Source organism: Benincasa hispida, chromosome 1, assembly GCF_009727055.1.
Source record: "Benincasa hispida cultivar B227 chromosome 1, ASM972705v1, whole genome shotgun sequence".
Classification (NCBI taxonomy): Eukaryota; Viridiplantae; Streptophyta; class Magnoliopsida; order Cucurbitales; family Cucurbitaceae; genus Benincasa; species Benincasa hispida.
The window spans coordinates 68,389,803-68,407,977 of record NC_052349.1 but is presented as its reverse complement, the minus strand read 5'-3'; the positions used below and the strand labels follow the sequence as shown (position 1 = coordinate 68,407,977).

Genomic DNA, 18,175 nt, shown 5'->3' with positions numbered 1-18,175 from the left:
TGTGCCTTATATCCTGAGAGCATAACTTACAACTTTGTCGAGGTCTGAATCCGCATAAAAAAAAAAAAAAAAGAAAAACCAAGCTTTAATAAGTTTTGTTAACAATGACTTTACTTAGTGTGAGACAAGGAGATAATTCTGCATCCTTTCCCATTACTAGAGCGGTATTTCAGTCTTCGTCTGGAGATCTGTCTGAAGTAAGGAATCGCGGGAGCACCAACGGATCCAGCTGGTCGATATTCGTCTTTGCTGTCTTTCTTATCTCTCGCTTGAGAGAGAAACCACTCACCAACTCTTTTTTAAGGCTGACGGGGGTCCGTGGATAGAACTAACCAACTTGGAGATCTTGGAAGACGGACTTTTGTTGCAGTGCTTGGGAGATGCTACACCCGATTTTCGAAATAGCTCCCAATATCTGAGAGTTGAATTTGGGAGCGGGTATTTACGTAGTAATGTCTCTTTCTTTTTCGTACAAGAAGTCTAGTTTTAGTGGACCATTCTCTCCTTTTTTTAGTTGGCACCATTTTTTTCCGGGTCTCGTCTCTCAAGCGTCTCTCCATTTCAATCTTTCTTTTGTGAGTTGGTATTAGCTTGATTCGTGCGGTGATGTATTTCGCACGTGTTTTTTGCTTCGTGTTTTCTATTAGTTTACCAGAAGTTTCCATTCTTGTCAAATATTTTGTGCATATTTATTCTCCTTTTACTTGAATGCTGTATGGTACCTATTGCTGCTTTGAAGGCGTATAATATTTTCCACCTATATCTCACATTTCGGGGCCCTTAGTGCCTCAGTGTGGGTTGGTTGAGGACTCGAAAAAGTAGGCACCAAGAAATAATGGCATTATGATTCTTCTCAAACTACGAGTAACTAGTGGTGTATCATAGAGCTCTCTAGTTTAATGAACATTGAGGTTTTGTTGAGGAGCTCTTATGGAGGGGTTTAGTAAGAATATTAAAAACCCCAATTTTGAATACCTCATTGGAGTTTTTCGTTTCAGATCTAGGGTGTTGACTCGTTATGCGATTCGTGGGAAAGTAAGGTGATTGTAGGTAATAGTTTTACACAACTCTTTCTTTGACTTCACATTGTCTCGACCTGGTCTCTCCGGGTCTCTGAATTTGTCCGCCATCCGGCAGTTTTAGTTCCTTGCAGCCTTATGCTTTGTGCCTGGGGTAACCTGGGTCTTCGCCACAGTTTCAGCTCACCAAATCAGGCTCTTGTAGCCCACAACAGCTCGGGCCCTTTCGCCGCGGTCCTTGCCACACGAAGAAAAAATTAGATTGAAGGTGTTGTTTTTTTGACAAGCCGCCCCATATCCAACGAGAAGCACCAGCACACCATCTACAAAGGAACCCCAAAGTTTGGCTTGCTCATCTTGGACCCAAGCGACTCCTTGACGGCACCTCACGCTGAGCGGATGGATGTTCCTAGCTGATTTACCTATGGTCGGAGCTATAGCGGGTGTCCTCGTGTTTCGCGTGTAGGTTTGGGGCGCATGGCGCGCCATCTCGCCAAGGTATACTGTATCTCTTTATCCTGTTATTAACCCAATTTCGTTAACATTTGTTCTGTCAGTGGGTTGGTGTGGATCGGTAGATCCCTTATAAGAATCCACTTTCTCATGCAATTAGTCTGGGATTGTATCTTGGCTGCTTCGTATCGGTTGGTGTTGTTGGGCTGCATATTTCGGTGATTTATTTATTCCATTGAAGTTTTGTTCATTACTGCAGGAGCGGTAGGCCAACTCCCATTTTTTCCACTTGTGTAATAAGACGTATTTGTCTGGTTCTCTACAGAATATTAATTAGGTTTGATTTGATGGCTTTGCTGCGGGAACCGTTGTTCTGGATCTTCTATTTTCTTTTCGTGCTCCGGTGTAGGAGATTAGGATCCGAGTTTAAAACCGTGGGGCTGGATAAGAAACCGTCAGTAATGTCTGAGATTGTTCTTTATGGGTGTCAAAAGTACTTAACACAAGTTGAATGGATCCAACTACTATTCATGGAGATCAAATCCAGGAGGTGTTGTTTGCTATTATTGTCATAAACCTGGGCCATACGAACGTGAATGTAGAGATTGCATAGAAATAACGCGGTTTTTTAGCGGAATTGTGTCCCACTCGTCATTAGCGTTCTACATTGCACCGATACTATTATCGCCGTCTGCACTAACCTCATCCTGATACAATTCTTATTGGAAGCTATCATAGGCACGTTTGTCTCATTTTCATCTTTAGCAGAAGCGGTTCTACTTCTTCGATATAGATTGTAGGACTCGCGCGAACATGGGCGGCATTGGATCCGTCATGGGTGCTACTAAAAAATATAATTGAGGTGTTCTCACAGTAAGTAAAGATCCTCCCATTTTACAAGCTGCCAAGAGTCGTGTACTCGATGGAGGCAATCAGGGATCTTACTACTCCCATTATATGAGACGCATATCGCCCTTAGAGACCAACGGTACATGGCTATAGGAGCCATTTCTTACAAACTCCTTTATTCTCTTACCTAAACCTTACGACAATATGTGGTCGGATGCGACTCTGGCTGCTACAGACCATTTATGATTCAAATGAGACCATTGTTATTGTAGAACCTCACCCATCATGGTAGTGGCTGTATTCTCCTCGTTTAATTCCACTATTTTCTTAGACTTACCATTTGTCTGACTTATTGGACTACCACAACTTTCATTTCGTTATCACACATCCATATAGGGTATTGCACCTTAATGGTTGCGGGGACTTATTTCTCAAGTATGGTTTTGGATTCGAGCTTGTGACCGCTTGCCGCAATGCCCAGCCATTTTCTGTTTTTTGGGATGAAAGAGTCAGGACTACTGTTCCATACTTCAGGACTGAATCTCAAAAATTTTTACTTCGCTACATATCTCGGTCATTCTTATTCAATACGTGTTAATGGTAGCATACATTACAAATTTTCTCGTTTCTGATTGATTTGATTTGCTCCCAAGGTCTCACGATATCATCAAAACTTTCTCAAATTGCATGTGGTGATTCTTTGATATATTTTTTTGAGGGTCTCCTTTCCTGGTTACTTGTCCTTAATTCGAGAGGGTTTTTATCGACGTGATTATGAACAGACTTAATATTGTTGTACAAGATGAAGCTGATTGACGCCGAAATGGTGTGAGACGTGCTTCGGTTTTTATACAGGTCCTGTTCGCACCAAAGACCAACAATACTCGATCTCTACTGTCGCTGATCCATATTATACATACTTGACGTCCTCTGAGTTTCGTGTCTGTCTCTTCCTGATTTTGAGAGTCAGTTGGGATTTTCAGTCTCAATGGGATCATCCGTACACTATCCTCCATCGCTGTGTTGTATATAAGACGAATCTCCTATAGGTCCACAACTATCTAACACGCAGTCCTCTCCGCCTCTGGGCTTTTGCAACAACTCAGGATTGTGCACGCTCAGGCTAGTTGTATTAGTTGTACGTTTGCGCTAAAACTTGGGCATCGTTTGAGTTCGTCATTCTCGAGTCAATAACAAGCTAGTGCTCCTTTTTGAATTAGTCCATTTCTGATGTTTTGGGGTGGGATCCTTATCTTTTTGTGGTGTCCTCAAGCCTCGCACGGTGTGGGGTCGGTCTAAGATAAAGTGGTTTGTTATACCTGTTACATTTGTCGATATATATTCCTTAGGCATACCGCAGGATATTCTCGTTCGCTCTTATCTTGTGTTATATTTAATGGGAAATAACAGTCGTTTCATCTGTAATTACCATTTCCGGACATTTATCGATTTCATTTGTAACTTGTAGGATACTTTGCACATGCACTCGAAATTCACTGAAAATCAAGGGGTGGTTTTAATTTGGTATTTTTCTTAATAATTCCTACGGATGTGATTCATATATCTAATTTGGACATTATTCTGCTAGGTCCGATATTTCTGGCGCAAGTCTTTTATGTTAGATAGCACCATTATACGCGCGGATTCTCATCAATGACTTTTCTTGATAGGCTATAGATTTACCATTTTCATTCTCAAAATGGGGTGTGAGAACGGTGTTATTTCAAGTAGTTATTCGTCATCCTTTCCTTTGGTGAGACTGAACGCCCAGAGCTTTGATGTTTCAGATGCCATGTTTCCAAAGATCTTGGTGATTGATCGGCTGGATGCTGTTTCCACAACTTGTTTCTTAATAAATCGCATGCCGTCTTCCATTCTTAAGGATGAGATACCTTTTCGTACTTTATGCCCCAAGCAACATTTGTTTCCCATTCCACCTAGAATATTTGGTTGTACCTGCTTTGTTCGTGATGTTCGGCCTCAGCATACCAAGCTGGATCCAAAGTCTGTAAAATGTATTTTCCTTGGTTATTCCCGTGTCCAAAAGGGGTATCGGTGTTATTGTCCTAGTCTAAATAAATATTTAGTCTCTCCTGACATCATGTTTTTTTAACATACCCCATTTTTTTCATCACTGTCTTTCTCTTCGAATAAGAGTTAGGGGGAGCATAAGGAATTAGAGGATGATTTCCTTGTTTACACAGTTATTTCTCCTTTCGATCCTCTTCCTGATTCATTTCTTCCTCCCATCGTTAAGGTCTATACTCGACGACAACCTCCTCTAGTTCCATGCCCTGTACCAGAGTCTTCTTTGTCAATGGATCCAGAAACGGATGATGATCTTCCTATTGCTCTTCGTAAAGGTAAACGTACTTGTGCTCATTCTATTTCCTCTTTTGTTTCATATAACCATTTGTTACCTTCCACATGTTCATTCATTGCATCTTTAGAGTCTCTATCCATTCCGAAAACTGTTCATGAGGCTTTGTCTCATCCTGGTTGGTGTGCCACAATGGTGGAGGAGATGACTGCCTTAGATGATAATTGTACTTGGGATTTAGTTTCTCTCCCCGTAGGAAAGAAGGCTATCGGTTGCAAATGGGTGTTTGCAGTTAAAATCAATCATGCTGGTTCTGTTGCTCGGTTAAAAGCGCGCCTTGTAACGAAAGGCTACGCACAAACTTATGGCGTTGACTATGCTGATACTTTTTCTCCTGTAGCAAAAATGGCATATGTGAGGTTGTTTATTTCATTAGCTTCAATCATTCATTGGCCTTTACATCAGCTTAATATTAAAAATGCATTTCTTCATGGTGATCTTCAAGAAGAGGTGTATATGGAGCAACCACCAGGGTTTGTTGCTCAGGGGGAGAATGGAACGATATATCGCCTTCGTAAATCCTTGTATGGATTAAAGCAGAGCCCATGAGCTTGGTTTGGTAAATTTAGTCAGGTGATTGAAAGCTTTGGAATGCGGAAGAGCAGGTCAGATCATTCAGTCTTTTTTAAGAGATCTGAGGGTGGTGTCATCTTGTTAGTCGTATATGTGGATGATATTGTGATTACTGGTGATGATGCTTTAGGTATCTAGTTCTCTAAAGACCTTTCTTCATAGTCAATTCCATACAAAAGATTTGGGCATGTTGAAATACTTCTTAGGAATTGAGGTAATAAGAAGCAAGAAAGGAATTCTATTATCACAGAGAAAAATATGTACTTGACTTGTTGATTAAAACAGGAAAGTTGGGGGCTAAGCCATGTAGTAACCCAATGTTGCCCAACCTACAACTCACAAAAGATGGAGAATTGCTAAAAGATCCTAAAGATATAGGAGGTTAGTGGGAAAACTTAATTACCTTACAGTGACTCGACCCGACATAGCCTATTCAGTAAGTATTGTGAGTCAGTACATGTCATGCCCTAAAGTTGATCATTGGGCTGCATTGGAAACAGATTCTTTGTTATTTGAAGGCTGCTCCCGGGCATGGTTTATTATATAAGGATCATGGTCATACTAATATTGAATGTTTCTCAGACGCCAATTGGGCATATCTAAAGAAGACAGAAGATCAACCTCAGGGTATTGTGTTTTTGTTGGTGGTAATTTGATTTCTTGGAAGAGTAAGAAGCAAAATGTGGTGTCACGTTCAAGTGCAAAATCAGAATATAGAGCAATGGCACAATCTGTGTGTGAATTGATTTGGATATATGAACTTCTTGTTGAGTTGGGATTTGAAATCACTACACCGACAAAGTTGTGGTGTGATAATCAAGTAGCACTTCATATTGCTTCTAATCCAGTTTTTCATGAAAGGACTAAACATATTGAAGTTGATTGCCATTTTGTACGTGAGAAAATTCAACAAGGGTTGGTATCTACAGGATATGTGGAACTGAAGAACAATTAGGAGATATTTTCACGATAGCATTGGATGGAAGACGTATAGATTATCTATGTAACAAGTTGGGCATGATTAACATATATGTTCCAACTTGAGGGAGAGTGTTATAATTCTATAGTTAGGGTTTTCCATTCTTGTAAATATTTTATGATATTTTCCTTTTCTATGCTTTGTACTCTGTATATATTCATATCTTTGGTGAATGAAATAAAGCATTCTGATTCTTTCTCAAACCTAAGAGTTTTACATTAGGAAAGTGAGATTCTTCACTTGGCAAGTGTTACATGGCCGTGCGAACACGATGGATCGTCTCTCCAGGAAGCTCTCCTCGCTCGTTGGGTCATTCTGTTACATCTTTTTGTTGGAAGGTGGAAGAAGATCTGGATCATATTCTTTGGCGTTGTGAGTTTGCAACGCTGTTGGGAGAGTCTCTTCCAGGAGTTTGGCTTTTTTTCGTTTGCTCGTCAGAGGGGAGTTATTGATATGATTGAGGAGTTCCTCCTCAATCCACCTAGGGTGGAGAAGAGACGCTTTTTGTGGCTTGCGGGGGTGTGTGCGATAGTGTGGGTTTTGTGAGGGGAGGGAAATAGTAGGACTTTTAGGGGATTGGATAAAGACCCTTGTGAGGTTTGTGTCTTTGATTCGCTTTCATCTTTCTTTGTGGGCTTTGGTTTCGAAGACCTTTTGTAATTATCTTATAGGTGTTATTTTGCAAAGTTGGACTCCTTCATGTAGGGGGTTGCTTTTGTTGGTAGGATGTTTTGTTGTCCTTGTATCCTTTCATTTTTTCTCAATGATAAGTTTTTTTTTTTCTTATACCAAAAAAAATTAAAGTAGGAATAATTCTCCTCCACAAGCTACTATCTTCATGAGCAAGGTCCCACAACCATTAAGGGTGTGATAGTTGTTGACAGCATGAACACTCCACAAATGTAAGCGCTCGAGCTCTATTTGGGTTGTTGGCTTGGGATGATAAGAACAAGTTCCTTTATCCATTGTTAAGAGATAAGTGAGGACAATTAACACCAACTAGTCTAAGGCCTTTTGGGTGAAACTAAAAGCAAGGTCACAAGGACTTATACCTGCACTCAACAATATATCATACCATTTTGAAGATATGTGAAAGTCCATTGTCCTTGACAGAATGCTCATCTTGTTATGGAGCGGGGCACCAAATACTTTCTCCTATTTAATCTTTTTCCTTTCTATCTTCTTTTTTCCCGTGTTCTTCCACTTTAGCTATGACATATTCTTCTGTGGCTCCTGTAAACACTTTGAGAAAATGATCACTCTCCCCTCCCGTTGAAATCTTTAGAGTGCGTACTGTCTCCACTTTGCTTCCTCTGTACCTGTCAAATGCTTTCCTGAAACTAGTTCTCTGGCTCCTGCACAATTATTACAATTGAAACTAGTTTAAAGGTTTTTATTTTCTGCATTATTAATACTAAAATCCGTTGGAGTAACCATGATTAAACTTCAATCACACTAAAAGAGAGAAGATTGAAAAGGGTAATCGAGAGAAAAATATCCCATTCTGCATAATATGCACTTTGGAAATTGAACTATGGGATGACTTGCCCTTGCCCTTAGGTTCTAAATCTGTTGAATTGAAACTCAACTGATCCAATTTATGCCCAAAATAAATTTTATTAGTATCATAGTTGGTCAATGAAGAAAGTAAAACACATGGATCGTGTGGGGAGCTGTGCCATATTTCATTTATTCATAAAGTGAAACAGAGAGAGTTGTAATATAGTTGTCTATGATGGAAAGGAGGGAAAAGTTATGTGACTCTTCCACGTGGGTGAGCTAGTGTCTTTCATCATTCATATTCACATTTAACCATCTTTGCTTTTGAAATATTTGAGGATACGTTAAACCCTGTCATTTCTTATTTTCTAGGTAATCCAAGCAGATGAGAGAAACAAGAAATTGATATTTTCAGAGAAGGAAGCTGCGTGGTCAAAGTTTTCTGAGCAAGTTGGTGTGGGAGATGTCTATGAAGCTAGAGTTGGATCTGTGGAGGATTATGGTGCCTTTGTACATCTACGTTTCTCTGATGGTAATATTTTGTGTTCTATTAATCTTGTTTACTGATGTATTTAGAAATCAATTGCCATTCATTTTCCAAAATTCTGCAGGTCTTTATCATCTTACTGGGCTAGTACATGTATCAGAAGTTTCATGGGACTTAGTTCAGGATGTAAGAGACATATTAAGTGAGGGTGACGAAGTGACAGTGAAAGTCATTAATGTTGATAGGCAAGTGTTCTCAGATTCCTTTCGTTACCAACTCATTTGCACTTTCTAGGAAAAATCTGTTATTTCAAGTATTTTCATTTATTATGTGGTAGATTAATCTCTTTCTTATTTATTTTGCGTGGGCCTCATGAAATTTGTTAGGGGCAGGGTTTCGGTTGTGTTAGATAGGGAAGTTAGTTAAGAAGTAAGTGAGACTGCAGAAAGTGGGAAATTAGAGGAGTCATAAGGACAGCTGAAGATTCTCATAAATTCCTGCCCCATTTTTTAACAATTATTGTTATTATTATACCAATAATGCCCACCCCATGTAACGAATCAGATTGCTTCTGATTCTTTCTCAATGAAATACAATCTGTTTTACTCTGATTGCAATTTCTGAATTTAGCCAAAGGAGACGATTGGTTTGTAATTTTTGCACAAGGTTAAGAAATGGAAAACTGGGAAAATGTGATAGACTTGCTTAATTTATATCATCTCAAACTTTTAGTCTATGACCATTGCAATGCATATCAGCGTTGGCATGCTGAAACTGTCTTATCGGGTTCATGCAGGGATAAGTCCAGGATCACATTGTCGATCAAACAACTCGAGGAAGATCCACTCTTAGAAACATTGGACAAAGTAATACCGCAGGTTTGTGAAACATTGTTGTACGCATTTAGTCAACCTTTTCAACCAACTCTCATCTCCTAAGTGAACTTTAGCTATATGAACATAATTACAGGGTGGTTCTGCTGAACCTGATTCTTTCGGACCTAAAAGCGACAGCGAAATTATGCCCCTCCCTGGACTTGAAACAATAATTGAAGAGCTACTGCAGGAAGATGGGTATGTTACTATTTTTAGCTTGCATGTTGAGGGTTATTTCTGAAAAATGTGAAAGCTATGAAAGTAATACACGAGGACTGTCTATGAAGATTAATGATAACAGCAATGTATCATCATCAACAGTAATCATAAATATGCTTTGGCTTGTCCTGAATTCTTGAGTCTTAACTTCTATGTTCCTTGTTGTGTCTAACTCAAAAGCTAGCTTCAAGTAATACTAGGACACGTGCAATTTTATGGTCATACTAAATATCCTTAAAAAGCATGGATAGAGTAATTCTACGCATACAAGGAGATACGATATTTCTAGAAAATAAGTAGACAGGCAATGTGGTGGACATACTAATAGTTGTATATATAAATACACATATGTTTAGGGTTCAATATTGAGATGAATTGGCTTACACTGAACAAACTTAAGAGAGCTTATCTGGAACTTTCTCCCTTTCTTTCATGCCATTGATATCCTTTGTTGGGCTTTTAGTCATTGATGGGATCATATTAGGAGTATGTGACTTCTCAAGCTATCTTGACCTTGAGTTAGTAGTATGATCTTAATTTGGATAGTTTGAACATCAGTATTGTAGATATTTGTGTCAACCGGCAAGGATTTGAGAAACGGGTGGTTTCGCAAGACCTACAGCTTTGGCTATCAAATGTAAGTTGGTTTGTTCCTATAATATGATGTGAGGTTTAGTCATGGCTTCAATTTCTCGTCTCTCTTATCTCATTGTTACTGTAGGCACCTCCTGTTGAAAAGAAGTTCACTCTCCTTGCTCGTGCCGGGAGGCAGGTAGTTGTCTCTCCTCACACACAAAACACACACAAACACGGACACAGATACTGATCCATCAACTATATGTGGATTTAGGTTCAAGAAATACAGCTGACAACATCACTCGATCAGGAAGGTATAAAAAGGGCACTGCAGCGAGTGTTGGAACGTGTCCCATGATTTCGAAAACATAGTTCATTTTGTTCGATTTTGTATGAAGCTGCCTGTAAAGAAGATGATGTCAATTCAATTGTTTCCAGTAAGTTGTATATTTCTGGTCTTTACATCTATTCTAATGGTAAAAGTAAAAGCTGTTGTGAGCAAGAATGCTCGATCATTGTCTTATATTTTTATAGCCTTGCTTGGAAGATTTGTTGTCTTTGCTTTTCATAACCAATATTATATATATATATATATATATATGTATGTATATAGTCTTTGTTTTATCGAATTCAAACATAAGTAACTTTCAATTAACATTAGTTTCATTCCTATTTCAAAAAATTCATTATCTTTCTAGTAAGAAATAAAGGCTAGTCTAACTTGACCCATGGAATAAATAAATCGAATATAAGAGATAGAAAGTAAAGTTTAAAAATATATTAAGTACAAAAATAATAGCAATAAAGAAAAAAGTCAATTATTGCTATTTTTTTTTTTTGTTTCCTTGTTATATTCTTTACTTTCTATCTCTTATTCTTCTTGCATTGCCAATAGGACCATATTTGGTCAATTTTCTCCCTTTAAATATGGGTTATGAATGATTGTACCCATGACTTCTAGATTTGTGTCTATATACACATTGATGTCTAATAAGCATTTGAATCCTCAATTTCTGTCGTTTAATATATTTTTAAAGTTATAATTTTGTATTTTTATAGGTTCAGTGCATGTTTAGAAAAGTTAAAAATTTATGTTATATTAAGCATTTTAATAGGAGATTTTTAAAAATAGAAAAATAAGGAAATATAGTGATTTTTAAAAAAAGAAAAATAAAGAAAAATATTTATACAAATAACAAAATTTAATTATAGTTGTGATAGACATTCAATGTTTATCACAGTCTATAAGTGTATCAATTTATACAAGTCTATCACTGATAGATGTTGATAGAAATCTATTAGTATCTATCAATGATAGAACTTGATAGAAGTCTATTATTGATAGAGATTGATAAGTCTATCATTGTCTGTCAGTAATAGAAATTGTTAGAAGTCTATTATTGATACTATTAATGATAGAAACTGATATAAGTCTATCACTGATAGAGTTGATAGAAATCAGTGTCTATCAGTAATAGAAATTTGAAGTCTATCGTTGATATTATTAGTCATAGAAATTAGTACAAGTCTATAATCGATAGAGGTTGATAGAAATTTATCAGTGTCTATCTTTTTTTTTTCTTTCTATTTTTGTAAATAGTTTGACATTTTTCCTATCGGTGAAAATTTCTCTAAATTTAATCGTGTCTATTAGGTACTATTGGACTTTTTTTAAAAAAAAAAATGATGTATTTATTTTAGCAGAAATTGAAAATTTAAGGTTCATTTTTTTTTTCTAATAATAGGTCCTTTTAATAGGTTGGACAATAACACCCATTTTATGTACTTCACTCTAGTCATAATAGCCGGAAAAAAAATCAGGAAAAGAAGACAAAAATTTCCATCTGACAATTTGTAGTTGGACACCATGGTTGATGCATCCAAATTCTTTCCTATGCTATTATGTTTATTTTGTTTTTAACTCTATTATTTTTAATCATCAATACAAGTTGTTTATCCATTAATAATGCACCAATTGATTCGTTTGAGATCAAAATTTTGAATTTCTACTCTCATATTTATTGAATTAAAAAAAAAGGTGTTTAATTGGAAAGGTAAGAAAGTTTTTAAAAGAAACTAGAAGAAAGGGATAGTTTGGAAAGAAAAAATAGGAAATTTGAATTTAAAAAAAAGGTGTTTAATTGGAAAGGTAAGAAAGTTTTTAAATGAAATTAGAAGAAAGGGATAGTTTGGAAAAAAAAAAAAAAAAAAAAAAAAAAAAAAAAAAGAAGGAAAATTGGGTTGATTTTTTGTCCTTTTGTGGAATGCGTCTCTTAGATATGCACTCATCTCCTTTCTTCTTCTTCTTCTTCTTCTCTCCCTTAAACTTGGGTTATCCTTCTTTCATTCTTTTTTTTTTCTTTTTTAATTTAATTTCATTCCTTTAAAGTTAAACTAATTATTTTTAGTGTTGAAAGGACATACTATTATTTTTTTTTAAAAAAATACATTTTTATCCATAAATTTTTTTCAAAATTTTTATATTTTTAATCATTTAATTTTGAACTCTAAGTTTTATAACGTGACAATTTTACCCTTAAGATTTCAATTTTATGTCAATTTAGTTTTTAAGTTTCAATATTTACACTTTTAATCTCGATTTTTTCATTAAATATTCTCTTTTAGTCTTTAACATAAATGTCAATAAATTAATTTTAAAATAAATAATTTCAATGGTGATGGAAAATATAACTTAAAATTAATTAAACTTATTCTAAATGAATTGATAGACTAGTACTAAAGATGGAAAGTGAGTGAAAATTGAAGTTAAGATTCTAGACTATAGTTCCCATCAGAATTATCAAGATTTTGGATTAGATGCTCCAAGTTCAAGGTCATCTTATTGGTATAAACATGTACTTTTTATAATTAACAATTTACAATTTTTTTTATATGCAAATATTTCATGTCCTTTAATTTTGTAATTAATAACCAATAGTTGATTTTATTTTATATTTATTTTTTATTTCTTTTATAAATTTCTGCTCTCACATCGACATTTACACAAATATTTACAATGTTGTCTTACTTTATATAAATTATAATATCTAGGTTTCAAGATTCACACTTTTAACTTCAATTTTTCATTTGAAATAAATATAATATAATTATTTTTAAGTTATATTTTTCATCACTATTGAAATTAATTTTAAATTTTAATTTCATATATAATTATTTTAAATTAATTTATTGACATTTATGTCAAAGACTGAAAGTACATATTAGTGAAAAATCAAGGTTAAAAGTGTAAATATTGAAATTTAAAGACTAAATCGAATCAAAATTGAAATCTTAAGGGTAAAATGTTGGGGTTGATGCCCTAAACTCTCGTAGGCTCCTGTAGTTTCTAAACACATGTATGAACAAACGCTAGTGACGTAATAATATGAGATATTTTCTTCACTGTTGTCTAAGAAATATGAGATATTTTATTTGCATTTACCACAAACCAATAAACAAAGATACCTAGTTGTCATTGTAACTTAAACATGTATGTGGAGACATACAAGTGGATCATGTCTTAAGTGATAATCTAAATGGTTTGTAGTATATGGATATAGAAGGGAAACCTTATCCTGGTAACACTATGGATACATCCCGTTTTGTAGATAGTTACAAGTGTTGTGACGTGCTATAGATGGTTTGATCCTGATCATTCATGTGGAGACATGCGAGCGGGGGTGTCTTATACAAAGAAGTTTGTATAAGACCGGACTACGAAGTGTTTAATCTCGTTATATAACGCCGTTCATGATAGAGACTTGCATTTCACTAGGATGACCATAGGTAACATGACCTTAATCCTGAGTGAGTTGGGAACTCCTGCCTATGAGGGCGGTCCTATGATTTGCATGGATGTGAGTGACCAGACTGCTAACTCAAACCTACCACTTTGGGGATTCGTCTGATTGGGGAGCTAGGAACTTAGCTACATAAGATGAAATTCATTCTTTCCCCGAAGTAGGGGTAAGTAGATAGATTGCTTCTTTAAGGGCTGATTCCGCAACTTGAATGATGTGGCGCCACACACCTTCTCATGGTCCGAGAGGTGTCCACTCATAGTAGGACTATGATGTATTGTTCATTAGAGGAATTAGTGGTACTTAAGGAGTTAGATGTAACTACAAGGGCAAAATGGGTAAATTGGCCCAGTTGTACTTATGAGCAATCTGTGAAGGGTTATCGTATTGTTGACTGGTTATATCCGATGGATACAGAAATATATCTGTAGTGAGAAAGTGCAGCTTTTGGTCTTTAGTGGAGTTCCCGGCAATTAACGGATGATGGATCTTGTGATTAAAGAGTTTAGTCAGCTATTTACGTACCATTGAAGCTTCAAGCTATAGGTTCATAAGATCTCCTTGGTAGCTCAATGGATTCAAGTTGAGAATTAGTTTTTGGGTCAGTTTGAAGTGTTCAAATTGACAAGAGGGAGTTTGATTATATCTGATATAATTAAACTGGTTCAATTATATGTGATATAATTGATATGATGTATGAGATATGTTAATTGAATGAATTTGATATAAATATGATTTATATTGAATAGAGGAGAAAATGACTATGGTTTAAATGTTATATATGATGTGATATTAAAATTATAGGTTATAAATATAAGATGATAAGTTAGTTATTATATTTATTTATAATTAAAACAATTATATGATAATTGTGAGTGGTTTCTCCTTTAACGTGCGTGAAAGTGGGAGGTTATGTTCAGTTTTCATAACTGAAGGATAAAATGAAAATGTTTTCATTTTGAAAGAAATTGCTTCATTAAGAGCTACTAGTAATCGTTTAGCTGACTAGAGACTACACCATAGCTTTCTAAGCGAGAGTCTAAACGATCGTGTAAGCGCCTTTTACTAAACAATCGTGTAGACGATCCATCGTGATTTACTAAACGATTGTGTACTAAGCGAGATTCACTAAACGACTGTGTAAACAATCAAGCCTGTTTCTCTAAACGATCAAGCACCAAAGTCTATACGATTAACAATACATTCTCCCACTTGCTTGGTCGTTTGGTTCGATCGTTGCCTTCCTCCATCCTTCTATCAAATCCAACAGAGCCCACACCTCTTGGATTTTCACTCCGAGAATACCAAGGTTGCCGAGTAGTGGTGTCTAAGAGGTTGCTTGTTTGTGGAGAAGATTGTTCGTGACCACTAGACGATTGGGTAGGCAATCTGGGTGAGAGCGAGAGATTGTTGTCCAAGTTCTTCACGAGAACGAGAGATCAGTAGAAGAAGAGTTCTTCAAAGGTATGTCTCTCATTCCTTTTATATTTAATTTCTAAAGCATATTGTAATTTGTTAGAAGATGCATAACTAGTTTGTATGTTTGTGAATACCTTTAGTTCTGTCACAATGGATTTGGATTGATCGTGCTTTCGTTCATGGATTCTCTTTGATAAAAGTTCCTTCAATTTAAAATTGTACATTATAAAACTTGGAGATCAAAATTTAATGACTAAAAATATAAATATTTTTTTTACAAAAATTATGGATAAAAGTGTATTTTTTTAAAAAAAAAATAGTATTATGTCATTTCAATACTAAAAATAATTAGTTTAAATTTTAAAAGAATGAAATTAAATTTTTTTAAAAAATGAAAGGATAACGGAAGTTAAGAAAAAAAAAAATGAGTGTCTCTTGGAGACGCACTCACATAAGACAAAAAATTAATCCCATTTTCCTATTTTTTTTTCCTAAATTACCCATTTCTTCTAATTTCTTTTAAAAACTTTCTTACCATATTTATTTAAAGTAAAAGGACTAAAATTTAATCCATTTTGTAAGTTTGATGTTGGAGTTTTCGGAAACTTATTTTTATTATATATTAATATTTTCACTATAAGTTGAAAATATTTTTACATTGTATTATCAAGCATGAAAAATATTATTACTATTAATCAATTGTAATAATTTTGAAGGACTAAATTTACTAGAATATTTATTCAAAGTAAAAGGACTAAAATTAAACCAATTCAAAGTACAAGAGATTAAAATGGTATTTTGTTTTTAAGCCACCAATACAAACTATATTAATATTTATTTTATCTTATCTTTCTGTATCAAATATTATTATTTATTTTTAAGTATCTAATATTCAAATCTAAAATTATTCAAATATAGGTGTTATCATAATAAAATTACGTGGACATGTCAATATTTTCATTGATATTTTTACGTTTCCATGGATTGGATATGAGGGATAAATATGATATTTGGGTTATATTGTAGTATAATTCACAAAACCTAAAAAAATTAAATAACAAAATATCATTAATATAAATATAATATAAATAATAAACATGCTAACTCATAAATGTTGATTTTCTAATTTAAATTTATTTTTTGAGTATTTTATTTTTATATTTTTTTTCAGAAATTTCTATCGGTTTCAACATTTTATCAATAATTACGTCGATATTTTTGTAAAATTAAGACTTCATTATTTCCGTGGACATCAACATTTTAAACTACTCACCTTTTTACCAAATATAGGTGTCATACTTAGAGATGTCCACGGGGTGGGACGGGGCCGGGGATGCCATTCCCCATCCCGTCCCTGCTCTCCATTTCATTCCTCATCTCCATGAATTTTTTTTCACGAAGATCGGAGTGGGAATCATGAATTTTTTCCCATTATCTTTTTTTTTTTTTTTGTGAAAAGTCAATTAATTTAAATCACTAATGTGAGTAAATTTTAATTAAATAATTAACTTCATCACTAAATTATTTATTACGGTTAGTTTTACATGACAATTTGAATAAATTATTCAAATTTCGGCCTAAAAAAACTAAATAATTTTTTTAGTAAAAAAAAATAAATATAAATCAAATTATTCACGTATATAATCTAAATTTAAATATTCAATTTAAACATATTCATTATATTTCCTAATAAATAATCAAATTTGAAATTTGATTGTAATATTTATATAATAATAATAATAATAACATAACATTACATAATTATACTAAATAAATATGTAGAAGCTAATCGCATTCTCCATCTCTGTCCTCGTTTAGTTCACAGAATTTTTTGTTTCTCCCACTTCCTCCCCTATTCACTTTCTAATCGAAAATCCTCATTCCGTTCGAGATGAGACTTCGGAGGTGGAGAAATTGGATATCTCTAATCATACTTCAACATCATTGTATGCACATAGTTTTAGTGAACACCTCAGGTTATAATTAAGAAAACCGTTTTCTTACAATTAGCTGACTTTTATGTGTAAAGTACAAATTTCTGAATATTCAAATCATCTTGTTTTATTATATATTATTTTGAGAGAATAATCGACTTTTTAGTCTATGCACATTTGGTCATTTATAAAACACAAAATATAGTTTTTTTTTTGTTTTTTGTTTTTGACCATATGTGCTTAGAGACATTGGAATTGTGCAACTGGAGGCTCAAGTTAATGCCTCAAAACCAAAATTAAAGAAGCTTAAAATCTAAATTAGTTTAAGATAATTAATTAAAAAAATTACTAAAAATTCAGGATATTATGGTATATCTATTTAACTTGGCTTTTTTGTTACGATTTTAGAAATTATTTGTTGATTTTTGTTGGTAAAAAAAATTGACTACTTGGAAGTTTAGAGTGTAAGTTTACGATGGAAAATATATTCTAGTTAGATGTTACGAATTTTTTTTGGATAAATGTCAATTTATACTCTTAAATATTAAGTTATATCAATTAAAATTTTAAACTAATAATTATATCAATTTATATCTAAACTTTTATATGTTAATCTATTTAATTAGATCAATTATTAGTAATTTATAGTAATTTGTACTTGAATTCGCTTAAAATCGTATCAGTTGTAAATATCCTTAGTAGGTACTATTTATAACCAATTTTGCTCACGGCCAAATTATTACATCAACAAATTATATTTTCTTTATGTGTAATTGATTATTTTTTAATATACAATTGAAAAATAAATAATGAATAATTGAAGATTTATTGTTCATCATATCATAAAAAATTGCTGAAATAAATACTATTTAAGTCATATACTTTTGCACTTGTTCCTTTTTGGTGGGCAAAACTTAAGCATTTTAATTTAATCTCTAACTTCACATAAAAAAATCAAGTCTTTACTCATAATTCTTTAAGAAAAATATATATGCAAAATTAAAATGTTTGACCACTCATAGAGTGTGATTTGACTTTCTTGTAATATTTTATATATATAGAAATAAAACAAAAATTTCAAAAACAGAAATAAAACCATAATTAAAAAAGAA

The 18,175-nt window shown here is 33.9% G+C and overlaps 1 protein-coding gene across 2 annotated transcripts in view; it reads left to right on the top strand.

Annotated features, from left to right (window-relative positions):
• The window catches only part of LOC120085760 (30S ribosomal protein S1 homolog B), a 17,580-nt gene extending 7,124 nt beyond the window's left edge, over window positions 1–10,456 (top strand). The window contains exons 4-10 of one of the 2 annotated variants that reach the window (XR_005484029.1): window positions 8,126–8,285; window positions 8,365–8,485; window positions 9,037–9,118; window positions 9,210–9,313; window positions 9,898–9,971; window positions 10,056–10,106; window positions 10,185–10,275. Coding sequence is in view for 1 of the 2 variants with exons in the window: in XM_039041943.1 (XP_038897871.1) it covers window positions 8,126–8,285; window positions 8,365–8,485; window positions 9,037–9,118; window positions 9,210–9,313; window positions 9,893–9,971; window positions 10,056–10,106; window positions 10,185–10,268 (681 nt within the window). In the remaining variant the exon portion in view is untranslated. Of the gene's footprint in view, window positions 1–8,125; window positions 8,286–8,364; window positions 8,486–9,036; window positions 9,119–9,209; window positions 9,314–9,892; window positions 9,972–10,055; window positions 10,107–10,184 lie in introns of both variants that reach the window. The other variant, XM_039041943.1, reaches the window with a different exon arrangement.
• Window positions 10,457–18,175: the final 7,719 nt, after the last annotated feature.